The sequence below is a fragment of the Portunus trituberculatus genome, chromosome 49 (assembly GCF_017591435.1).
Source record: "Portunus trituberculatus isolate SZX2019 chromosome 49, ASM1759143v1, whole genome shotgun sequence".
In the NCBI taxonomy this organism is placed as follows: domain Eukaryota; kingdom Metazoa; phylum Arthropoda; class Malacostraca; order Decapoda; family Portunidae; genus Portunus; species Portunus trituberculatus.
Window position 1 is genome coordinate 7908555 of NC_059303.1, and position 26219 is coordinate 7934773.

Genomic DNA, 26219 nt, shown 5'->3' on the forward strand with positions numbered 1-26219 from the left:
GGGAGAGAAATAAGGACGGTAGTTAAAGATATGAAGTCCAAGTGGAGAGCAGTAGAAAGCGGAGTGCCACAGGGGTCAGTATTGGCACCAATACTTTTCCTCATTTATATTAACGACATGCCAGAAGGAGTGAACAGCTACATAAATCTGTTTGCAGATGATACGAAACTGTGCAGAGTTATAAAGCAAAAAGAGGATTGTGAAATACTGCAAGAAGACCTAAATAAGATCTGGGAATGGAGTAAGAAGTGGGAAATGGAATTCAATGTGAACAAAAGCCATGTCATGGAAATGGGAAAGAGTGAAAGACGACCTGTGGGAATCTATAAGATGGGAGATGGAGTAGAACTGGAGAAAGTCAAAAGGAAAAGGACTTAGGAGTGACGATGGAAGAAAACAATCAACCAGTAAGCCATATTGATAGAATTTTTAGAGAAACATATAATTTGCTAAGGAATATTGGAGTAGCATTTCACTACATGGACAAAGAAATGATGAAGAAATTGATAAGTACTATAATAAGACCCAGATTGGAATATGCAGGAGTAGTGTGGACCCCTCATAAAAAGAAACACAAAGAAATTGGAGAGGCTACAAAAAATAGCTACAAGAATGGTTCCAGAATTTGAAGGGATGACATATGAGAAGAGACTAAAGGCTATGGATCTACCAACCCTGGAACAAAGAAGGGAGAGAGGAGACCTGATACAAGTTTATAAATTGATCAACGGAATGGACCAAGTGATAATGAGAAACTGATCCTGAGAGAAGAATATGAGATCCGAAGCACAAGATCACATAGTAAAAGCTGAGATAAAGAAGATGTCTGAGAGATATTAAAAAATATAGTTTCCCGCAGAGATGTATTGAGACGTGGAACAGTTTAAATGACGAAGTAGTGTCTGCAAGGAGTGTGCATACTTTTAAAGTAAGATTGGATAAGTATAGATATGGAGACGGGGACACACGAGCATAAAGCCCAGGCCCTGTAAAACTACAGGTAGGTAAATAAAACTAAGTAACACACACACACACACACACACACACACACACACACACACACACACACACACAGTGAGATCTAACTGTGCAGACATTGTGGCGATCATGGAGGCGTGGCAGATAACTCCTGAGGTGTGTATGATTCAAGATTTCCAGCTGTTCCACCACCTCAGGAATCAACGCAGGGGGGAGGAGTGGCCCTGTTTTGCCGCTCTGACCTCAGCCCCTCACACCTACACGTCGACATCCCCGCCGGATTGGAGGCCCTGTGGGTGAGGGTTAACCCCCCCTGCCACCCCCGCAACACAGCCTCCATCATTGTGTGTGTTGTCTACCACCCTCCACGGGCCGCCACTGCACGGTTGCTCACTGATCACATCATCGAGACTGCTGATGCTCTACGGGTGAGATTTCCTGCTGCCAAGCTGGTAATCTGTGGTGACTTCAACCGCTTGGATATCAGTGAAATCCTGCACCAGCTACACCTCACCCCAGGTCGTGGACTTCCCACCCACCACCACTCCACCCTCGCCCTTATCATGACAGACCTGAGCCAGCAGTACTCGCCTCCCAAGCCACTCCCCCCCATGGGACGCAGCACCCACCTCTCCATCCTGTGGACACCCACCCCCACCACCTCGGTTCCCAGGTCAACTGTCACCAGATCCCACAGGCCCATGCCTGACTCCGCCATGGGGGAATTTGGGCAGTGGCTGACACATCACCCGTGGACCGAGGTACTGGAGGAGGAAGACGTCCACACGAAATGGCGGAACTATTTTCCCACCAAGGACATCACAGTGGACCCATCTGATGCCCCTTGGATGACGCCCTACATCAAACGACTCCTTCGTCAGCGTGACAGGGGTTTCCACTCTAGCCCTGACCAGTACAGGAGTTTAAGGAACAGAGTTATCAGGGAAATTAAAAAAGCCAAGGCAAGCTACTACTCAGACAAAATTCACCATCTCAAGCTTACTAACAACAGACAGTGGTATGACAAGATTAAGTCTTTGTGTGGTTTACAAAAACAAGCCTCTTCTCTTCCCTGTGTTTCATACCTTTCACCTGACAGCGCGGCCGAAGAGATTAACGGTCACTTCACTGCGATCTGTCAGACACTCCCTCCCCTTCACTCTCCTACTCTCCCAGCCTACCTCCCTGCCTCCTCCCTCCACCCCTGTCCAGGAGGTTGATGTTTACAGGAAGCTTCTTAAATTTAAACTAAACAGATCCACCACTCCCACTGACCTCCCCATCAAAATTTACAGAGAATTTGCCCCAGAACTTGCCACACCCCTTTGCTCTATCATCAATGCCTCCCTTTCTCAACATTCCTGCCCCGATGACTGGAAGACATCTTACGTCACCCCTCCCCAAAATTTCTAATCCACAGTCACTGAATGATCTAAGACCAGTCGCCATCACCCCTATACCCAGCCTTATCTGTGAAGATTTTGTGTTCGACTGGGCCTATAACAAAATTTGTAACTCTATTGACACACAACAATTTGGCAATATTAAATCCACCTCCACATCTCACTACCTTGTCAGCTTCCTGGAATTCGTCCACAGCCACCTGGACAAACGCAACACTTCTCTAGCTATTGCTTTTGTGGACTTCAGAAAGGCCTTTGATCTTGTTGATCACACTGTTGTGATAAATAAAGCCATCACTCTGGGTCTCTCTCCCTACCTGATAGCGTGGCTGGCAGACTTCCTCACGGGAAGGCGTCAGGCCGTTCGTTATCAGGGCTCTGTCTCCTCTTTCCAACAGCTCACATGCGGGGTCCCTCAGGGGACCAAGATGGGTCCACTGTGCTTCCTCATCCTCATCAACGATGCTCTCGTCCACACCCCCCACCGCTGGAAGTATGTGGACGACTGCACCGTGGGCGTACCCGTCAACAACACCAACCCAGACTTCTCAGCACTGCAGTCCACTCTAAACCAACTACAGACGTGGACGGAGGACAACAAAATGACCATCAACCACACCAAGACCGTGGTGATGCACATTTGTACCTCCACAGCAGCAGTCCCCCCTCCCCAGCTTTCTGTGGGCCCTCACTCCCTCCAGGTGGTCCGCAGCACCAAGCTTCTAGGTGTCTTGGTGGATGATCAATTATCATGGAAGCAGCATGTTTCCAACATCATCAGGTCAGCCTCATATAAAATCTATTTACTGCGCCGACTCAGGTCCCTGGGAGCACCGGCAGATGAGCTGAGGGGAGTGTACCTCACCTTTATACTCCCTAAGCTCATGTACGCCGCCCCAGCGTGGTCCTCCTCCCTGAACCTCACACAACGACAACAGCTGGAGAGGGTTCAGAGGAGGGCGTTCAGGGTCATCCTTGGGCCTGCCTACAGGTCCTACGAGGACGCCCTGACCTGCCTGAGTCTGCCGAGGCTGGCCACAAGACACCAGGAAGCCTTGGAAAACTTTGGGGAAGGACTGCTGCGTCATCCACGTCTCCGCCACCTGCTATCCCCCGACGTGCCTCCCCCTGCTCGCGCCACCCGACACCAGAATCGCGTGGCGCCCTTAAGAGCACCGCGCACTGATCGGTACCGACTTAGCGTGGTGCCCACTATTGTGCGAGCCTTAAATAAATAAGTGCTTTCTAGGTTAAGTTAGATCCATAGTTAGGTTAAGCATTTTTAGTTCATTGTGTTAATGTTCCCCCCCTGTACATTTTTTCAGTGTAATTTTTTACATTGCCAAACTAATAAACCATATATTATTATTATTATTATTATTATTATTATTATTATTATTATTATTACACACACACACACACACATACACGGCCCGGTAGCTCAGTGGTTAGAGCGCTGGCTTCACAAGCCAGATGACCGGGGTTCGATTCCCTTACCGGGTGGAGATATTTGGGTGTGTCTCCTTTCACGTGTAGCCCCTGTTCACCTAGCAGTGAGTAGGTACGGGATGTAAATCGAGGAGTTGTGACCTTGTTGTCTCGGTGTGTGGTGTGTGCCTGGTCTCAGGCACACACCACCTATCCAAAGATCGGACACAATGAGCTCTGAGCTCGTTCCGTAGGGTAACGTCTGGCTGTCTCGTCAGAGACTGCAGCAGATCAAACAAACAGTGAATTACACATACACACCCATACACTTATTTATTTATTTATCATCAGGCAAGGAGTGGAGCAATGAAGACATGCTCATGCAGATTGTGTGGGGAAATACTTGAGTGCAGGTCCTTTCAGAGAGAGAGAGAGAGAGAGAGAGAGAGAGAGAGAGAGAGAGAGAGAGAGAGAGAGAGAGAGAGAGAGAGAGAGAGAGAGAGAGAGAGAGAGAGAGAGAGAGAGAGAGAGAGAGAGAGAGAGAGAGAGAGAGAGAGAGAGAGAGAGAGAGAGAGAGAGAGAGAGAGAGACAGCACCACGCTGCTTGCAAAAACATGGCGAGAGTGGCTACATGGGCGAGGCAGAGGTGGGAGTTAAGTCTACGGAGGAAGCTTGCCAGTAACCAAACTGATCCCAAGCAATGGTGGTCCCTTGTGAAGCAGCGGCAGGACACAGTCACACAGGAGAGGATCCCGCCCTAAAACAGCCTCTGGCAACTTGGCAGTTGCCAACCAAGACAAGGCTGAACTCCTGGCAGCACACTTCAGCGGAGAATGACGACTGAGGAGCCTGACAGTCAGCCTCCACAACTAACCCGCCTGTGTGACGTAACCCTGGACCACCTACAGGTCAGCGAAGCCGCCGTGACAAAGCTTCTGCGCAGCACCGACACCAGGAAGGCGCCCGGCCCTGACGACGTCTCGCCCTTCCTGCTGAAGCACTGTGCGGAGGAGCTAACAAAGCCCCTCACACACATCTTCCGCCAGTGCCTACAAACCAGCACCTGGCCAGCTGCATGGAAGGAGGCTCGGGTCACTCCTGTACACAAAAAAGGATAAAGGTGACCCAGCAAACTACCGCCCCATCTCTCTCCTGTCAGCTGTCAGCAAGATCTTGGAGAGAATAATAGCTGAGCAGCTGACCTGTCACCTAGAGGAGCGTCACCTCATCTCTCCACGCCAACATGGATTTAGAAAGAGACGTTCCGCCTCCGACATGCTTCTCCTCCTCACACAAGCCTGGCATGACGCCCTCGACGCCGGCCGCCCCACCCTCGTCATTGCCCTTGACATTGCTGGGGCTTTTGACAGGACTCCTGGCCAAGCTCGAACAGTTCGGCATCACAGGACAACTGCTAGAACTGTTCTCCAGCTACCTACAAGGCCGGAGTCTGAGAGTAGTGTTGGGAGGGTGCACGTCAACCACACACCCAGTGGGGGCCTCCGTTCCACAGGGCTCGATCCTTGGCCCCATCCTGTGGAACGTATATTTCAACGACCTCCTTCAGAGCCTCGCACCTGTGTCGGCATACGCGGACTATGCCACTCTCTCGCACAGCTTCGGTAGAGAGGAGGCAGTGAACGTGATTGATGTCACCAACCGCCACCTTGGTGACATCATGGCCTGGGGTAAACAGTGGCAAGTCAAGTTTGCTGCCGAAAAAACCCAGGCCGTGGTCATCTCACGTTCACGGGAGGACGTCAGGCTGTTTGAAGGCCAGCTGAAGTTTGGAGAAGACACCCTTGCCATTAAGGACTCCATCAACATCCTGGGGGTGGAGGTAGACTCCAAACTCAGCTTCGACCGCCACCTGGAGAGCGTGGCACGTAAGGCATCCCTGAGGGTGACACTCCTACGTCGAGTGAGGCACCTACTCGATGCCAAGGGGCTCATGACGCTGTACAAAGCGCAGGTGAGGCCCATCATGGAGTACAGCCCCCTCAGCTGGATGTGCAGTGCCCAGTCCCACCTCTCCCTGCTGGACAAGGTGCAGCGGCGAGCCGAGCGCCTCCTTCGCGATGCCGGTGGCCTGGGACAGCAGCCCCAAGCTGAGCTACAGCGACAGTGGCATCAGGGGCAGCAGTTGCAGCAGAGACAGCAGCGACAGCACCCAGACCCTCACCAAGAATCCCCTATCAACGTGCTGGACAGCTTGGAGCACCGAAGGCGTGTTGGGGCCCTTACTGTGCTGCACAAAGCCCAGGTGCAGCAAATACCTCACCTCACGGCTCTACGGATACCCTGGAGGAGGAGTGAACGTACTACGAGAGCGGTAGTGTCCGACACCCTCCTCGAGGTGCCGAGGTGCCATTCTGTGAGGTGTCAGCGCCTTCTCCCACGACACCGCGGTGTTGTGGAACGCCTTCACCTCAGTAATGGACGTCTCCAGCATGTCCACCCAGCAAGTGAAGTGTGCTGCCCACGCCTGGTTACGGACACATCCGCCTGATAGTGACAGTGACAGGTGATAAAATGGCAGTGTCCACCAGCCTGCAATTCCACCTGACAGTGACAGTGGAGGAAAATAGTATGCCTGACAGTGACAGTGAAACACAGTGACGTGGGATGTGCGTGTGCCTGACATGACAGTGCTGATCAGTGGCGAGGGAGGTGCGCAACTGACAGTGACAGTTTTATAACACCCTCGCTCACAATGCCGTCCCAGGGAGCAGCTTTAGAATGAGCGTCACATGCCAGTGCACGCTCTTAGCTCACGAACTCAGCTCCAACTGTAAACATACGTGTAAAATATGTATGTTATGTGCATTAAGTTTAAATAAAAAAAAAAAAAAGAGAGAGAGAGAGAGAGAGAGAGAGAGAGAGAGAGAGAGAGAGAGAGAGAGAGAGAGAGAGAGAGAGAGAGAGAGAGAGAGAGAGAGAGAGAGAGAGAGAGAGATTGGGAGTGTTTGTGGCTAAAAACAGACACGATATCGAGAGGGAGTGTTGCCTTTCGCAGTGCAAATATTTTCCGAGTAATATGTACTTGTTTTTCCTTATAACAAAGTGATTGGGAAATTCTTATTTATGCCATACAAAGTTTTCACTACCACAATATAACAGTTATCAAAAAAATCTGAAATGGTAAGAGCAAGTAATGGAAATTACACTGCGTTCATATTAGTGGAGTTGAGGCGTCAGTTTCCCGCTACACCGAGCTGACCGCAGCAGAAACTGCTAAAGTTCAGATATGTAATAAATAAATACAGGAAGCATTCATGTTAGCAGGGACGAGGAGGCAGCATGAGCAACGTCTACAGTGCATGATGGCAGTATAATGGTAGGTTTTGAGGACGCAATACCTCCGAAAACACGAGGAAGCTTGCCGACGTATCTCATATGTCTCTGACACCTGGTTCGCTCAGAGTAGCTGACGTATGTCGTACGTCTCTGACGCTGTATGGGTTAAGGACATGAACATATATTGAAAAACAATCAGCAGACTTTTTTTTACCTGTAGGAAATCTTCTTGCTGAGGGTCTTTCTCTAGAGTGAGGAAGAACTCTCCAACATCATTCTCTTCAGGATAGATAATGGAACACAGCCGCTCATAAATGAACACTGGGGTACGGAGGTCATCCTGTGGGTACTGCTTCAAGGTTTCCACACACACTGCCATGAACTCTTTGGTTTCTGCCTCTGTTCCTGATGGATACATATAAAATTCAGAAATAGTAACTTATCACAGGCCAACTAACTGCATGGGAAAATAGTATAAATATAAAAATTCTTTGATAGACTAAAGTAGGGATGAACAATAATCGGGTTCATATTATATTTTTAGCTCAGTGTTTCTCTAGATCGCTCATTTACCTAATAATGTACCAGCAACAATGAGATCATCTACAGGCTGACACTCACTATGATTATATATTATGAACCCAGGACATGAATCTCAAGGATGGAAACCCTCACCTGATGTCATGTCTTCCAAGAGCTCCAGGAATTTATCTTGAGTGTCATCAATGAGCTTAGTGCGCTGAACCACCAACTTGCGGAGGGAGAGGTAGCCGCTGAGTACTGTGCCCACCAACCGACCCTTGTACACTCTCTTAATTGCATCAACATCAATAAACTGAGACAATAACTCAGTCAACACTTTTAGGGCATAACCTGAAAATAAGGGAATCTTACTAATAAATTGCCTAATTACCTTCTGTTTCTCTTCTGCTTTAAGTTAGTTTCACGTGATTCTCTCTAGTGGTATTTGATATCTTGAGTTTTTTACTTCTTTCCTTCTACATTTAAGTACATGGAATGCTAATTATTAAAGTTATCTGAGACTTAAAACAACACACACATATTCTACTTACCTTATTATTAAAATCTAGGGGATTAATGAATATCTATATACAACTCACCCTGACTGAGATCTGTGGTCAGTGTGACTTCTTCTAAGGTAGTAAGGGAATGAATCTCTGAGGTAATGAGACTAGCAATGGTGGGCAAGACTCCTCGTAAGGCCAAGTAGATCTTCCAATGTCCTCCTGCCACTAGACTTTGGTACAATGATACAAACTCTCCAGCACTTTCTCCAGCTTTCCCAATTTCTGGCAAGAAGGTTGTCAGCATATCTAAGACCTGAAAAGACATAAAATTACATGCAACTAACTGTTTTCTATCAGTAACGAACAATAGAATTTTAAACAAGTACAAAGGCAAGACACTAAAATCAAAAGTATGTACAGTGGTCCTTCACTATACTTGATTCTTTTCTTTACATAATGTGGTATTTTCAGTAGACTTAAAAAAATAAATAAATAAAAAAAAAAATAAATAAAATAAAATAAAATAAAGATTTTCGAAGGCACACAATAGCTGTATTTTCCACAACTCAATCAGGAAGACTTCTAACTGTGTACTTAGGTGACAAAGTGAACAATAAAAAATTCCCATCTAAGAAGAAAATAATTAAACAAATTAAACTATGAATGTAATCCATAATTTTGGTTCATAAGACATAAATTAAACTAGACATAATTCTCAATTTTGGTTGAAGTTAAATGCACACAATGCAATGAATCATCAAACTTAAATACACTTTCTAAACTTCTCTACAAGCAATGATAAAGACTTGTAATGCAGTACCTCCTTTTTACGCTGGACCGAGGTACAGAGGGATTCCACCATCTGGGCAGTGACTTGTCTAGCCATGCGTGAGGATGGGTTGAAGAGAACGCGTCTCAGCCACGAGGTGTCCTGCATCCTCAGTTCATACAAGTGCCGCACTGTGCGAGCAAGCCATCGCGTTCCAAACTTTTCAATCAAGTACCGCTCATGAACTTCATCCTGATGCAAGTATAACCACTTTTTAGCAATAGAATAGTAATCTTATTATGAACAAAAAGAGCACACACTGAAAGGGAAGACATGTAATAAGGGAATAAACTTTCAACAATAAGGTTACATGTTTCATCTAAGGCACAACCAAACCTACAATCAATGTACTATCATGAACCCTAACCCTATTTTTCTATTTTATAGAAACATTGCAATAAGTAATCTTTTACAAAGTTGCTAACACATGCTACTCTTAGCAGATACCTTTTTCATTTTTGTGACAGGCACTTCAGCTGTTTTTCTGACAAGACGCTTCTTCCAGTATTCGTAGGAGTGTTCTGGGTGGCCAGAAAGCCATTTGCTGACATCCACTCCAACCTTGAAAGACACAAAACAATAATAATAGCTTGCTGATGACCAACAGAATCAAGAAGCTGTACAAACACTTTATTCACATTTCATAATTCAAGCTAATGTCATTCCGGTAATATGTAATATATAAAGATACGACATGCACAATTAATCTAATCTCATCAGTGTTATCTACTTCAATAAAGGAGTACCTTTGAGCCTCCTAGGTATGAGGCCATGAAGTCTGCCACTGAGGCTGCTGTGGTTCCTGGAGCAGTTGTACTTGTAGTGGCCGAGGTGGTGGGAGTCTTGTCTCTGCTCTTGCGTGGTGGAGGTGGAGTTGGCGGCCTCATGACTCCCTGGAGGATACGCAGGCATGGGAGAGTGATGTGCTCCATCACAGTGGGGGAGGCATTGGATCCACCAGCCATCAGGAACAGCTGAACCACACACCTTCAACATAAAAGAAATATTATCAAACAAAACTACCATGTAGAACAGTAAAACTACACCATTTGATGCCAAGATTTCAAGCAATTCAAGAGCTCCAGTAGTGTCAGGAACACCTTGAAGACTGAACACTAGAAACCAGCAAGGCAATAGGAGCACTAAAACACAAAAGGAATTTTCTTAACTGTGAAAGTCACACCAACCACAAACAATATATAAAATAAATAATGACTAATTATTTGTATAATTAGTTACATGCATGAATAACAGAAGGAATGCAACCTTCTAATGTCAAACCCAGTTTGTTCATATAATAGAAAATAAAAAATAGCTGTGAACAATACGATTAAAAAACATACAGCAAAGCTAACCTGAGTCTGTACTCCCAGCAGGAATCCTCCTTCTGAGCTGAAGCTGCCAAGAGTCCCATTTCATGTCTGACAGTGGCAGCAAGATCAGGAGAGCTGACATGTGAGCGTAAGGCAATACTTATTTTCTCCATAATAAGCTGGTTCAGCTCCTGCGTGGCTGACAAGTCATCTTTGGTCAGAAGGCACAGCAGTTGGCGAACCTCACTTCGAACCTGCACACAAAGTTTCAAGACAAATAAAAAAATTTCTCAACTTCTTCACTTTGAATTTCCTTGATTATTCCTATTCTACAAATGTACTAGAGTAAGGAAAAAGGCAAGAAAACTAACATACTGAATATTACAAAGAAAGGGGTACATTATCTACTCTTATTTAAGTGTAATGGTTCTACCACATTGAGGGTATTTCCAGTCAGTGACTAGCACAAACCATACAGTGAAGGGATAACTGTACCTGTACAGTGCCCCGGCGGAGGTTATACTCCATAAGGTTGTGAATGAGACCATGCTGGCAGAGTGCGGCCCGCAGTGCAGGGTTGGTGGCCAGTGCTCTCAGCAGGGTAATACAGTGCTCTGTTGCAGCAGCAGCACAACCATAGCACCGACCCCCAATCACTGCACCTTCTTCTAGGGTGTTGTGGACAATGCCAGCACGACTTAATGGAGACACTACAGCCTTCTTTCCTCCCTCCTTTTGTGATCGATCAAAGTTCACCAGCTCCCGGCGGGATGCTTGAACTCGCTGTGTAAGAGAAACCTATAGATTAATGCATGCTTCTTGAGAATCAACCATTCATCTATTTTGAACCAAACCAAAGAGGGAGGTTGAACACAATAAGTTAGAGGAGAAGAGTTGACCAGACAGAATATGTTGACTATCTTGTCTAGAAGAGATCATCCATAAGTGCACGTGTGCACACACACACACACACACACACACACACACACACACACACACACACACACACACACACACACACACACACACACACACAGTAAGGGAAAAAAATAATGAAAGGTAAGAAGAGGAAAAAAAGGCTTTTTTTGGGAGAATTTTAGGACACAGAATAAGGAAATGGTATATAAAAGAGAAGGAAGAGAAAAAAGTGGAACAAGTTTAATTAAAAATGATAAAGGCAAGAGACTAAAAATGATGTATATGAACATGGACGGGGTTTTATCAAGTAAATTAGAATTAAGAGATTACATAAAGAAAGAAAATCCGGATATTGTATGCCTGGCTGAAACAAAACTAAATGAGGCAATCAAAATAGACTTGGATAATAGGTATAATGTATGGAGGAGAGACAGAGGGGTAAAGGAGGAGGAGGAGTCATGATAATGTTAAGGAAGGAGATGGTGATAAACCAAGTGGAATGTGGGGAAGGAAAAGCAGAAGTACTGTATGTTAAGATGCATATTAATAAAAAAGAGTTAACAATCATTGTAACATATGTGCCACCAAAAACAAATTCATGGACCAATCAAGAATATAAAGACATGATAGATGACACAATAAGGAGTCTAACGAGAATCGTTAAAGAAAGGAGAAAAGTTATATTAGTAGGAGATTTCAACTGTAAAGAAGTGGACTGGGAAAATTATGAAAGTGGTATGGGGGAAGAAGCCTGGGGAGAAAGATTCCTGAATCTAATGATAGACAATATGATGGACCAAAGAGTAAAGGAAAACACAAGATTCAGAGGAAACGATGAGCCGGCAAGACTGGACCTAGTTTTTACAAGGGGTATACAAATGAACAATGATATAAGTGCCCATTGGGAAAGAGTGACCATGTAATATTAGAAATGGATATAGAAGAGGGAAAGGAAGATAGAGACGATTCATACAAAGGAGACCGATTAAATTACAGAAAGGGTGATATTGAGAATCTCAAGAACTATTTTAAAAACATAAACTGGGAGGAGATGGAAAACTCAGAGACGATGCAAGAGAAATATAACTTATTTTTGGAAATATACAAAACAGGAGTCAGGGAATATGTCCCGAAATATAGACCTAAAGAAGAAGGAAAGAAAGATTGGTTTAATGCAAGGTGTGCTAGGGCAAAGGAGAAAAGAGATGGAGCATGGAAAAGGTGGAGGAGAAATAGAAATCCAGTAAATAAGGAAAACTTCAAGGCAGCGAGAAATGAATATGTTAAGGTGAGGAAGGAAGAGGAAAAGAACCTTGAAAAGGACATTGTCGAAAAATGTAAGGAGCAACCAAAATTGTTCTACAGATTCATAAATGGAAAAATTAGGCAAAAAGAAACAATAGAAAGGTTAAAAGGAGAGAACGGGATGGTGGAAGACCCAAAAGTATGGCAGAACTATTAAATAATAAATTCCAGGAGGTCTTTACTAAGGAATCCAAATTTGAAAGGCCACAGGGTAATAGAGAGACAGTCTATATGAAAGAGATTAAAGTAACCAAGCTTGAAATAAAAGAGTTAATGAAGGAACTGGATGAAGAGAAGGCAATGGGACCGGATGAAGTCTCAGGCAGAATACTGAAAGAATGTAGGGAAGAACTAGCAAGTCCTATATACATCATAAAATGCTCAATAGAAAATGGAACAGTACCAGTAGAATGGAAAAGAGCTGAGGTGGTTCCCATATATAAGAGTGGAAGGAAGGAAGAACCTTTAAATTACAGACCGGTATCACTAACTAGTGTAATATGCAAGATGTGTGAAAGAATAATAAAGAAACAATGGATCGAGTTCCTTGAAGACAACAAATTAATATCAAATAGCCAATTTGGTTTTAGAAAAGACGGTCGTGTGTAACTAATTTATTGAGTTTCTATTCTAGAATAGTTGATAGAGTACAAGAGAGAGAGGATGGGTTGACTGTATTTATTTGGATTTAAAAAGGCATTTGACAAAGTGCCACATGCAAGATTACTATGGAAGTTAGAGGAGAAGGGTGGCTTAAAAGGAAGCACATTGAGATGGATAGAAAATTATTTGAGGGAGAGAAATAAGGACGGTAGTTAAAGATATGAAGTCCAAGTGGAGAGCAGTAGAAAGCGGAGTGCCACAGGGGTCAGTATTGGCACCAATACTTTTCCTCATTTATATTAACGACATGCCAGAAGGAGTGAACAGCTACATAAATCTGTTTGCAGATGATACGAAACTGTGCAGAGTTATAAAGCAAAAGAGGATTGTGAAATACTGCAGGAAGACCTAAATAAGATCTGGGAATGGAGTAAAAAAATGGGAAATGGAATTCAATGTGAACAAAAGCCATGTCATGGAAATGGGAAAGAGTGAAAGACGACCTGTGGGAATCTATAAGATGGGAGATGGAGTAGAACTGGAGAAAGTCAAAAAGGAAAAGGACTTAGGAGTGACGATGGAAGAAAACAATCAACCAGTAAGCCATATTGATAGAATTTTTAGAGAAACATATAATTTGCTAAGGAATATTGGAGTAGCATTTCACTACATGGACAAAGAAATGATGAAGAAATTGATAAGTATTATAATAAGACCCAGATTGGAATATGCAGGAGTAGTGTGGACCCATCATAAAAAGAAACACATAAGAAAGTTGGAGAGACTACAAAAAATGGTTACAAGAATGGTTCCAGAATTTGAAGGGATGACATATGAGGAGAGACTAAAGGATATGGATCTACCAACCCTGGAACAAAGAAGGAAGAGAGGGGATCTGATACAAGTTTACAAATTGATCAACGGAAAGGACCAAGTGGATAATGAGAAACTGATCCTGAGAGAAGAATATGACATTCTAAGTACAAGATCACATAGTAAAAAGCTGAGAAAGGGAAGATGTTTGAGAGATGTTAAAAAATATAGTTTCCCGCAAAGATGTATTGAGACGTGGAACAGTTTGAATGAAGAAGTAGTGTCTGCAACGAGTGTGCATACTTTTAAAGTAAGATTGGATAAGTGTAGATATGGAGATGGGGACACACGAGCATAAAGCACAGGCCCTGTAAAACTACAACTAGGTAAATACAACTAGGTAAATACACACACACACACTTCCTATATAGTTCTTACAGTGACCAAACACATCACTACACATACAGGCACTGACTGACATCATACCTGTATGACTTTAGACAAGTCATCAAATGAATTCTTGCAGTCTCCACAGTACTTTTGAGCAAGTTGTTGAATTGTCCTGTTGACTTGAGTGCCTCCTGAGGTGCCCTCGTCACCACTGCGTGTGGCTCCTTGTTCACTGATACGCACCACCAGCAGCTGAAAAAGTCAATTATTTGATTCTTGGATTAATTTGCACATATGAAATATTTGTACGAGTAACATGCACTGCCAATATTTCCAATTAGCTTTTAACAATATCAAGGGCTGATTTTAAGTCACTGCAACACAATGGTATAATTATGCTCTAACAATATTCTTCAAAAGATAGAAGAATGCACTGTCATAAACATACTTCCAGTGTAGGTTTGTATCCCTGAAGCTGCTTGTAATATCGATCTGCTTTCTCCAGCAAAGTGTTGATACTCAATACTGCCTTTTTGCGGTCATCTTCATTCTCAATAGGATCTACTGCACAGCACGGCCGACACTGTAGTGTGTAGTCAAACTTCGCATACTTGCAATAGCCACATGCATTGCAGAGGAATGGATCTTTCTCATCATAGTTTATGGCTCTGGAAAAAAAAAAAAAAAACAGCCATAATCTCCTGGAGATGTTGGCAGCATTCTAACCCTCTCACCACAGGAAACTTGATTAGACCTCAATTGCCAAAGCTTTAATTAGTTACTATCTACAGATCACCAACATTCAAACTTAATAAAGTGGATGTCATAGAATAACTGTTACCAAACACTATTTCAACATTCAAACTTAATAAAGTGGATGTCATAGAATAACTGTTACCAAACACTATCTTCCATTATCACTTTAACCCTTAAAGTACGGGTGGTTGATTTACTTTCCGTCTGTTACGAGGAAAAATGACACCTGTCAAAAATACTAAAAATATTTTTTCCTATAATTATAAAAACATATTTCTTTGTGTATTCTGAGTACAACGATGTAATTTTTAACATGTTATGACCTCTGAGAGCAAAGTTATTGCATATAAAAAAATTCATGGCAGAACCCGCCGCTAAGAAATACCCCCAAACTCAGATAACACCGCACGCTCTCTCTCTCTCTCTCTCTCTCTCTCTCTCTCTCTCTCTCTCTCTCTCTCTCTCTCTCTCTCCTTTTGGGCATTTGAATTTGATGTAAAAGTAGGAACTTTTGCACTTTCATGTCAATAAAATGCTAACTCAGATATATGAAATGATGTGTAAAACAGGAAAAGAAAAAGAAACCACATATTACAAGTTTTTTTTTTTTTTTTTTTACATTACAAGGGCACTGGCCAAGGGAAAACAAAGTGTTGGAAAAAAAATCCCGCTGGTTGCCAGGCCCTGTTAAGAGGAAAGTAGAGAAAGAAAAACAAAAAATCTAAAAGGAGGGTCCAGTTAACGTAAGAGGTGTCTTGACACTCCTCTTTTGAAAGAGTTTAAGTCATAGGCAGGTGGAAATACAGACACAGGTAGAGAGTTCCAGAGTTTACCAGTGTAGGGAATGAAGGAGTGAAGATACTGGTTAACTCTTGCATTAGGAAGATGGACAGAATAGGGATGAGAAGAAGTAGAGAGTCTTGTGCAGCGAGGCCGCAGGAGGGGGAAGGCATGCAGTTAGCAAGTTCAGAAGAGCAGACAGCATGAAAACAGCGGTAGAAGACAGATAAAGATGCAACATTGCGGCGGTGACTTAAAGAATCAAGACAGTCAGTTAGAGGAGAAGAGTTGATAAGACGAAAAGCTTTAGATTCCACCTTGTTTAGTAAAGCTGTGTGTGGATCCCCCAGACATGAGAGCCATACTCCATACACGGGCGGATAAGGCCCTGTACAGAGCAAGCAGCTGGGAGGGAGAGAAAATGGACGAAGACGCCACAGGACACCTAACTTCTTGGAAGCTGATTTAGCAAGAGTAGAGATGTGAAATTTCCAGTTTAGATTTTTAGTGAAGGATAGACCGAGTGTGTTTAATGTAGAGGAGAGGGAAGTTGAGTGTTATTGAAGAAGAGAGGATAGTTGTCTGGAAGGTTATGTCGAGTAGATAGTTGTAGAAATTGAGTTTTTGAGGCATTGAACAAAACCAGGTTTTCTCTGCCCCAATCAGAAACAAGTGAAAGATCAGAAGTTAGGCGTCCTATAGCATCTCGCCTTGAGTCATTTAATTGTTGTTGGGTTGGGCGTCTGTTGAACGCTGTTGAATAATGCAAGGTGGTATCATCAGCATAGGAGTGGATAGGGCATTGAGTCAGATTTAGGAGATCATTGATGAATAATAGAAAGAGAGTGGGTGATAGGACAGAACCCTGTGGAACACCACTGTTGATAGTTTTAGGGAAGAACAGTGACCGTCTACTACAGCAGCAATAGAACGATCGGAAAGGAAACTGGAGATGAAGGTACAGAGAGAAGGATAGAATCCGTAGGAGGGTAGTTTAGAAATTAAAGATTTGTGCCAGACTCTATCGAAGGCTTTCGATATGTCAAGGCCGACAGCAAAGGTTTCACCGAAGTCCCTAAAAGAGGATGACCAAGATTCAGTTAGGAAAGTAAGAAGATCACCAGTAGATCTGCCTTTACGGAAACCATACTGGCAATCAGAGAGAAGGTTGTGAGCTGATAGATGCCTCATTATCTTCCTATTAAGGATAGACTCAAAGGCTTTAGAAAGGCAGGAAATCAAAGCTATAGGGCGGTAGTTAGAAGGATTGGAGTGGTCACCTTTTTAGGGACAGGTTGAATGTGAGCAAACTTCCAGCAAGAAGGATAAATAGAAGTAGAGAGACACAGATGAAAGAGTTTGACCAGGCAGTGAGCGAGTTCGGAAGCACAGTTTTTGAGAACAACAGGAGGGACTCCATCCGGACCGTAAGCCTTCCGAGAATCAAGGCCAGAGAGGGCCAGGAAAACGTCTTTATAAAGAATTTTAATTTTAGGGATGAAGTAGTCAGAGGGTGGAGGAGTAGGAGGAATATGCCCAGAATCATCCAAAGTTGAGTTGGTAGCAAAGGTTTGAGCGAAGAGTTCAGCTTTAGAAAAGAAGAGACAGCTGTAGAGCCATCTGGATGAAGTAAAGGAGGGAAAGACGAAGAAGTAAAGTTGTTAGAGATATTATTGGCTAGATGCCAGAAATCTCGAGAGGAGTTAGAATTGGAAAGACTTTGACATTTTCTATTGATGAAAGAGTTTTTAGTAAGTTGGAGAATAGATTTGGCATGATTACGGGCAGAAATATATAGGGCATGAGTTTCAGCAGTTGGATGGCTACGGAACCGTTTGTGAGCCGCCTCTATCATTGACAGCACGAGAACAAGCAGAGTTAAACCAAGGCTTTTTAGCTTTAGGGTTAGAGAAAGTATGAGGAATGTATAGCTCCATGCCAGAGATAATCACCTCTGTTATGCGCTCGGCACAAAGAGAAGGATCTCTGACATGAAAACAATAATCATCCCAAGGGAAATCAGAATAGTACTGCCTTAGTTCCTCCCACTTAGCAGAGTTAAAATGCCAGAAGCACCTCCGCTTAGGCGGGTCCTGAGGCTGCACTGGAGTGATAGAACAGGTAACGGAAATTAGATTGTGGTCGGAGGAGCCCAACGGAGAGGAAAGTTTAACAGAGTAAGCAGAAGGGTTGGAGGTTAGGAAAAGATCAAGAATGTTGGGCGTGTCTCCAAGGCGGTCAGGAATACGGGTAGGGAACTGCACTAGCTGCTCTAGGTCATGAAGGATAGCAAAGTTGAAGGTTTGTTCACCAGGTTGGTCAGTGAAAGAAGATGAAAGCCAAAGCTGGTGGTGAACATTGAAATCCCTAAAATGGAGATCTCAGCAAAAGGAAAGTGAGATAAGATGTGCTCCACCTTGGAAGTCAAATAGTCAAAGAATTTTACATAGTCAGAGGAATTAGGTGAGAGGTATACAGCACAGATGAATTTAGTTAGAGAGTGACATTGAAGTCTTAGCCAGATGGTAGAAAATTCTGAAGATTCAAGATTGTGGGCACGAGAGCAAGTGGTGTCGTTACGCACGTATGCGCAACATCCAGCTTTGGATTGAAAATGAGGATAGAGCAAGTAGGAGGGAACAGAAAAGGGGCTGCTGTCAGTAGTCACAGACAACTGTGTTTCGTTAGGAAGAGAAGATGAGGTTTAGTAGAGGAGAGGTGGTGTTCCACAGATTGAAAATTAGAACGAAGGCCACGAATGTTGCAGAAATTGATAGTGAAAGTATTAGATGAAGTGTCAAGACACCCAAGGTCGACAGCAGAGGGGCAGTCCGACCTGGGGACATTTATGGTCCCCTCCCCAGAGGGGGACTCCGAGGCAGGGCGTGGTGAAGCCATTATTAAATTTTGATTTGAAGAGAGTGTAAAAGTGTAAGGTGTTGTAGTGTAGTGTAGGAAGTAGTAGAAGTTGTCTTTAGAGGGCAGGCTGCAGCTGCTCAATTGTATAAATGAGACCACAAAGGGAACCGGGAAGAGAGGACACGGGGAATCACTCAGTCTGCAGCACTGCCTACATCCCCGTAAGTACCTCTCCTGGAGTATTCCACCGGGCGGCAGGTGACTACTGCCTACTCCACATAAGTATTGTGGATTTCTATAATAATTGGAATCTGGCAACTCTTATTAGCAATGGGATTCACGTGCACAGTCCTGTAGAGGCAACCAGGGTGACATACACCAGCGCATTGCTGGAGGGGAATAGGCTACGTGAGGAGGTTTATGAACGTCGCTGTGAGGGTTGGTCTCTGTCTCCCAGATCACTATCAGAATCATTACTGGAGTCTTCACTTTCTTCTGTCTCAGTAAAAAAATCAGTCTTCATTTTCATCACTCCTCAATTGTCATTACCGAGTAACACTGACATAACATCACTTGGAGTACTGTTTCCTCCCTCCGGGTGACAGGGGTTGCCAGATGTCGCCTCGAAATGGGAAAAGATGACCTATTGTGAGGGAACATATGTCTCAAGGCTCAAGCAGACGAGCGAGAAAAGATGCCTGATACCTCCACTTACCCCAGGACCAATAGTGAGGGGGAGAGATTCAAACGTTTAGTGCGGAAAAATCATGATTACCAGTACGATCCCCGCCTCTCCGCACGTGATACTACAATCGTACATATACGATCACCGTACTTTAAGGGTTAAAACTGGCAATCAAAAGGGCCTTTTCTTTTTATCTTTTGATGCCTTTGGCCAGTTTACCCTATTAAAAAAACTTACCTGCACTTGTGACACTGATACACATTCTCCCCACAGTTGGCGCACACTCCAGGAGATGCCGGCACTGCTGCAGAACACCGGGGACACTGCAAGGTCTCCGTTGACGCCTGAGGTGGTTTAAAAATATCAAATATTTTCTCTCTTAAAAGTGTACATACACATGAGCAAAAATGTTATTTTAAGGGAGCTTTGTACACTGGTATTATCAAACTAGTCTCTATTAATTAAAAAATCAAATGTTTCTTAAAACTGGCATTGTTATAAAGTGGATTCAAGTGACAGTAGATGAACAACTAAGAGAAGTGGGATTCAAAATGACAACAAATATCATCACTCAATAAATTAATGTCTATAAGTTAAAATGTCCGAGAATGCTCGTATCAGTTTCAATCTACTTTTCTTCATCTCCCATTCATGAGGAATCTTGAATGTGCTAATAACTACTTCAGAATCAGTTCTATTTTCTTTCTACTTTTCATATAACAACTGTAAAATCAACAATTCTTTTTTTTATGTGTTTTCATCTCCTTCATACCAATGTTAGTACTGAAAAAATGTGCCACCTAAAAATAAATTGCCCTTTTACCATAAACATCTCTTTACTTGACCTATCAATTTGACAAATATATAAATAAATAAATAAATATCATACCTGAAGATTCTCGTAGAAGTCAGTGTACTCAAACATGAGATTACAGGCAATAATTGGCAATGGAAAGTCTATCTTGACTTCAATTTGTCCAGCAGACAGTGTCACCTTCTTGGCACGATGCCACATAGCTGTAACAAATAATTATAATTGTAATTAGTGTGATTCTATTTCATTCTCTACAAATAGCTTAGTTTGTGAACATCATTAAAGTAATATAAGGTGATTGCATATCTATAAGCACTTGTACCATATATCCACAAGGGTTTATGCACAAAATGCTTCAATTACTAACAAGGCTTATTCTTGAGTTCCACCACAGCTTGCACCGAGCGGTTGTTGTAGAAGACATTGAGGGTGCGAACCATCTTTGTGCGCTTCAGATCAGCAATACGAAGAGTGAGTCGGCTGATCATGTGACTCCCGACTAACTTCACCAGCTGAGTGGTTGTAGTGAAGCGAGAGTCCACCTGGAATCCAACAAACTTGTCACACCATCCCTCTATAAGCCTTGTAAAGAGTGAAATGTTTAATGATGCAAAGTGAAAATACACACTAAATAGATTAATAAACTCAATCTGAGGGTTCTGCATTAAACATCTTAATCACTTGAGTTTTTTGCTATAATTTTTGTAACTGAGATTCAGGAGTTAGAAATACATTCTAACTTACAAACAATCAATGGGCAAGATTGGTGAGGTCTTTGTTCTGTATTGTAATGAAAGACCTTATGATAATTACCTTAACAGTTGACAACTTGACACTGGAGAAAGGCACCTCAGGATTGTTACACACCAGACAAGGCTCAGACTCCAAATAATATCCATCAAACTCCACAAGAGAAGCCAAGGAATTATAGAGGTTGGCATTAGGGTGGTTGGCCAAGAGCTGGGACTGGGTACGCAGGACTGTTACTGCACGGTTAATGTATTCAATAACCTGCAAAAAAAAAAAAAAAAAAAGTAATCATAAGTGAATTTCTCAGGCAACTGCAATTTTTAGTACCAACATAATCAATTTTGTTTAAATTGGTAAGGCAACTTAAACATTATGAGTTCAAGATTTTGTTTGAAGATCAATTTGTTAAAAAAGGAAGGCATTTAGTAATCCAGATTTCAATACATTTCTATTATTGAATTATCAAATTGTATGGTAGTGGCAGCTGAAGCACCATGAATATCATGGCTACATTTGTCCTTTCCTAATACACCTCACAAGCCTAGATCAATTTTCCTAATTTTGTCCTTACTTGATTGTAAAAGTAACTGACAATATTCCTTACCTTCTTTTCACAATGCTGTGTCTTAAGCGAGAAGTATCCTAAAAGATCCACAAACTGTGCTGCTTTGCGTCCATAGGCTGGGAGGTGCGGCCACAAGGACCACATGAGAGTGAGGAGGGTGTCTTGGTCCCGTGGTGGAGAGTGTCGGTACAGAGCCAACACAAGAGAATGTGCCTGCCACCGAACTCCTGTTGAATTAGACTCCAGAAGGAAGGTGCACACAAACTGACTGATCCGGTTCCTGTCCAAGTATCTGAGGAAGTGAGGCAGAGTACACATTGAGTTATTTTATGGTGATTAACTCCACAAGATTGTAAACTAAAAAAACAGCAGGCTACACACACACATCCACAGCAAGGAACAAAGACAAGGAAAAAAATTTTCATCTAATTAAATAAAGTGCTATTTCATCTAATTATATAAAACAAAGTGCTCACCTGTTAATCTGAGCCACAAGAGCAGCACAGTGCGCTTCCTCCCCACGGGTCTCTCCTTCACTGTCCTCACTAGAGGCCCTTTTGCTGCCACTCTGCAAGGTAATGAGTACCATTCCCTTTCAAAAGGCTTCATCAATGGCTAACTGTTAGTACAACAGTATATCATTAGTTTGAGCTAAATACATATATTGCATAATTATATATACAGAATTACTTTACAGGAACTATTATAAATATGTGAAGGAAATGATGCATTATGTTGTGAAACTATACTGCTCATAAAAACAAAGAAATTTGTGCCATTATAACCTTGGAGCTGTCAGAATTCTTTGAGGAGGGACAGAGGGCTGCCTGAAGGAGTTGGAGGACTGTTGGAGCAACACCTTCCTCAAGGAGGCAAGACACTTCCATCAGGAAACCCAACACACTCTCATCCTTTAAGCAGTACCTGTAACATTACAAGTTTGTAAAATGAACCACTCAGAAAACACATCATTGGTATGAAGTTCAAAACTGGTGAGAAAAATCTAGAATGAATAAACTTAATTGCACAAAAGCGATTCACACATATGATTCCAAACTAAATGGATTTCGCTGTTACCTAAATATTTAGCACCTTTATTACATATTAATGAATTGAACATTCATCACAGACACCTACTTTTGCCAGTTTGGTGTGCGTGATGAAGCTATGTCAACACAGGACTTGAGGTGCTCAATCAGTTGAATAAGAGAGTCATAGGGAAGGCTGATGGGAATAAGGGAAGCACTGCCAGAAAAGCTGAACCCTCCCTGCGCACACAACACCTTCACATCCTGTAAAACAAACAGACATTTGACATCTAATCCTTTACACAACTTGCTATTACATCAAGTAAAAAATATTTCCATAAAAAATTGCTTAGTACCAAAATACATTGACCAATATAACCATGCTTTTACACTACCTAGTACATTATGCTCCAGATACAAATGAATACTTCATACACTCACCTTTATGTGATAATCCAGGGCATGCATGTCCCTCATTTGACGATATCTGTCCTTGTGACCACAAATGAACAGTAATAACTTGCGCACCTGTCTGCGCACTACAGGGGTCTGTTGGGTCATCATGTACTCACACAAGTAGTGGGACCAGGCTGGTTCAAACTGTCCTCCTTCTCCAAGTTTCTTCATCTGTGAAGGTAAGTGAAATAAGTTAACCCCTTTCTTTGACCTTTTAGTAAAAAATAATGATTACTCAACTCCAACGACCCTAATACATGTCACATTTGAACTTCAATTGAGAAGATCCATAGACAACCCGTGGATCATACCTGATATGGTAGCCTGAGGACCATTTCAGTCAGCAGGTGTGGGAAAGCAGCAAACACATCATGGGCATGACCCTTCACATACTGGCGCAGGAAGAAGGGTGACATGTCTGGAGGCACTGTGAGAGGCCGAGGCTTCAGTAAGCCAGCACCAATAACAGTCCCACTCTGTTCCTTGGACGAGGCTCTCCAGTACTCCAGCAGGGCCTTCAACAGAGCCAGGCAGTGGTCCATGGCTCCTGAACGCACCAGGCAGCTGGCTGTGGCTTGGGGTATAACACTGGAGCTTTCACTACTGGGTCTGGCACCTGACTTGCTGCGAGACATCATTACACCTGCAAAGGAGGTGGAAATAGATATTCACTTTAGTTGTTCCCCAAACACACAAAAAGTAATTTCATAATGACTAATTAGCAATTAGCTTTTCACTAATGAAATAGCCTAAGGAAGTAGGAATAACTGCACCATGACAAAATCTTGCAAGTTTTCATTGAAGCAATGATGATCAACAAATGTACAGTACATAAAACAGCAGGTTAAGTCTTACTCAGGAGCCTCATGACCACCAGCTGGACCTCCCTGCTTGGTGTGCGGTCTGACACAGTGTTCAGGTCAATGCTTCCCATGTTCAGCTGTGTCACCAAGGCAGAAAGAACCGCATCTAGGCTGGCCCGGTCTCTTGTGTCATTGCCGTCAAGGTCAGAGGTGAGCATCAATAACACCTGCAAAATCAATATATTCTTAATAAATATTTTCTTTTGCAATGTCCAACATAGTTCATACAATATTCTCATATAACATGTGAACAGCCACTACAAATGTGCAGATTTCTTGTCATTAGTAACAAAATACTTTACCTGGAAGAATGGAATGGCAGTGACACCGCCCACTGTGGCCAAGGAGGGAATGCGTTGGATGAGGGCGTCCAGGAGGGCCAGTCTTAAGGTGTGAAGACCAACGCCTCCTTCAGGTAATTCCTCCTCTATTAATTCACCCTGAAGGAGGAAGATATCATATATTGTGATTAATTTTTCTGTTATAATACAATTATAATCCACAGAAAGGGTAATGTATGAGTAATATCATCATCAAATACTTGAAGCACTATATACTATATGAAACATCTATCTGTCTTCATACCAGGCTGATATAAGGTACTCAAGCCTCTTGCCCTAAGTGACATTACTTACATCATGGCTTAATACCAGGTCCTGCGTGGCTTCAATGCATTTAAGTGTGCTGCATTTTACATAATTTTTGGTGTCCCTCCCTTTTCAAATATTTTCTTTCTATAATTTACATTTCAATTGACATTCATTTATTTATTAGAAAGAGAGAGAGAGAGAGAGAGAGAGAGAGAGAGAGAGAGAGAGAGAGAGAGAGAGAGAGAGAGAGAGAGAGAGAGAGAGAGAGAGAGAGATGAGGGTAAGAGGGATGTTCACTCTTTAACACAGGTGGCTACTTCCTAAGCATGTAACAACTCTCCCTTTGCTGCTGACACAATTCTTGGGCAATTCTCAAAACAAACCAATAATTGACAGTCTCACCTGCATGGTTGAAGGAAGAGCTGCTGCTCCTTCTCGTAGTGTTGTTGATGTTGCCTCATGGCCTGTGTCACCGTAAGCTGAGCTGCGCCCCGACACATTGTGCTCACCACCAAGACTCTCAACCACTGAGCCCCCAGACTCACTCCCAGCACTTCCAGCCTGAAGCAACACCAAGAAAAGATATTGAATCAACGGTATTTAAAGAAATCTCAAGCACTGCATATATATTTCAAGTTCAGATCAAAGATACTTTAGAAAAATTATTAAAAACTTACATGTTCAGCAGGTGATGCCCTTAGATTGGACCCATCAGTGGCTGCAGTGGAGCCGTCCCCATCATCATCATCTGAACCATTGGCTGAAGCTGTCGTGTCTGAGTAGTGGCCATTCTCTTGGCCATCTGCACCCTCGCCATCCACACCATCAGCTTCCTCTCCACCATCCTGCACAACGGTATACAACAATCTATGATATCCTGCACTAACACAAGAAGCTAATATAGATATATTTTCTAGTTTGATAAATGGTCAATAAACAGAGCACCCATTATTGGCAGGATACATGCTTCCTTGCAAATGCACGACATCACAAAGAGTATAATATTTGAAGAACACACCCTTGACATTTCTCCCAAGCTCTTCAACATCTGAGTAATCAGAATCACACACATAATGACATTGTATCTCATGAAATAGTCACACCTTAGACTTCAGGATAAAATAATGCAAAGAAAATGATAGAAGCATGCATACACAAATCTTATTCTTTATGCATAATCTTTCATCCACACACACACACACACACACACATACACACACACACACACACACACACACCAACCAGCACAGAGAGAGTCTAACCTGTTGTACCTCTTGTGGATTAGCCTGGGCATTGCCTCCTGGCATTCCTCCACCAGCCAGCACTTGAAGGCTGTGTAGCACCTGTCCACTCAGTCCCTGCAGGCGGTGCAGCCCTGGCAGGCCACCCACCAAACCCTGCAGACCAGGGTGAAGGTTGCCTAGTTCAGCTGGAGCTTGGCCTGGCTCCTCATGCAAAGAAAGAGCAATAGCCAGCTCCATCATAGCATCATCATCATCAGCAGGTAAATCCAACATGCCTCCCATAAGAACTCCACGTAAATTAAGTCCACCTGCTCCACCGCCACCACCCAGCATTCCCAGAGCCTCCAGACCTTCACCAGCTCCACCTGCAAAAAGAGACAGTTTGAAAACTAACATTTTGGAAACTTTGTCACAAAGTTCACATGGCATGATGTCACCTACACATGAAGAAAGAACATTATGGGGAAAAAGTAAATATAAACAAAGTTGAAAGCTACGCCTTCCTTTGCACAGCATGCATGCAC

The 26219-nt window shown here is 43.1% G+C and overlaps 1 protein-coding gene across 1 annotated transcript in view; it reads right to left on the minus strand.

Moving 5' to 3' along the window:
- LOC123499334 (E3 ubiquitin-protein ligase UBR4-like) overlaps positions 1-26219 on the minus strand; it is a 56815-nt gene that overhangs the window by 13683 nt on the left and 16913 nt on the right. Inside the window, exons 41-65 of the mRNA XM_045247214.1 lie at positions 25714-26060; positions 25129-25296; positions 24854-25012; positions 24164-24301; positions 23854-24028; positions 23310-23641; positions 22984-23169; positions 22652-22806; positions 22300-22438; positions 21991-22082; positions 21554-21806; positions 21013-21210; positions 20567-20741; positions 20275-20402; positions 19623-19729; positions 14754-14973; positions 14402-14557; positions 10772-11059; positions 10319-10530; positions 9710-9950; positions 9411-9524; positions 8955-9155; positions 8228-8447; positions 7782-7979; positions 7321-7511 (exon numbers count right to left, since the gene is read on the minus strand). Of these exons, the coding sequence (XP_045103149.1) occupies positions 7321-7511; positions 7782-7979; positions 8228-8447; positions 8955-9155; positions 9411-9524; positions 9710-9950; positions 10319-10530; positions 10772-11059; positions 14402-14557; positions 14754-14973; positions 19623-19729; positions 20275-20402; positions 20567-20741; positions 21013-21210; positions 21554-21806; positions 21991-22082; positions 22300-22438; positions 22652-22806; positions 22984-23169; positions 23310-23641; positions 23854-24028; positions 24164-24301; positions 24854-25012; positions 25129-25296; positions 25714-26060 (4793 nt within the window). The remainder of the gene's footprint in view (positions 1-7320; positions 7512-7781; positions 7980-8227; positions 8448-8954; positions 9156-9410; positions 9525-9709; positions 9951-10318; positions 10531-10771; positions 11060-14401; positions 14558-14753; positions 14974-19622; positions 19730-20274; positions 20403-20566; positions 20742-21012; positions 21211-21553; positions 21807-21990; positions 22083-22299; positions 22439-22651; positions 22807-22983; positions 23170-23309; positions 23642-23853; positions 24029-24163; positions 24302-24853; positions 25013-25128; positions 25297-25713; positions 26061-26219) is intronic.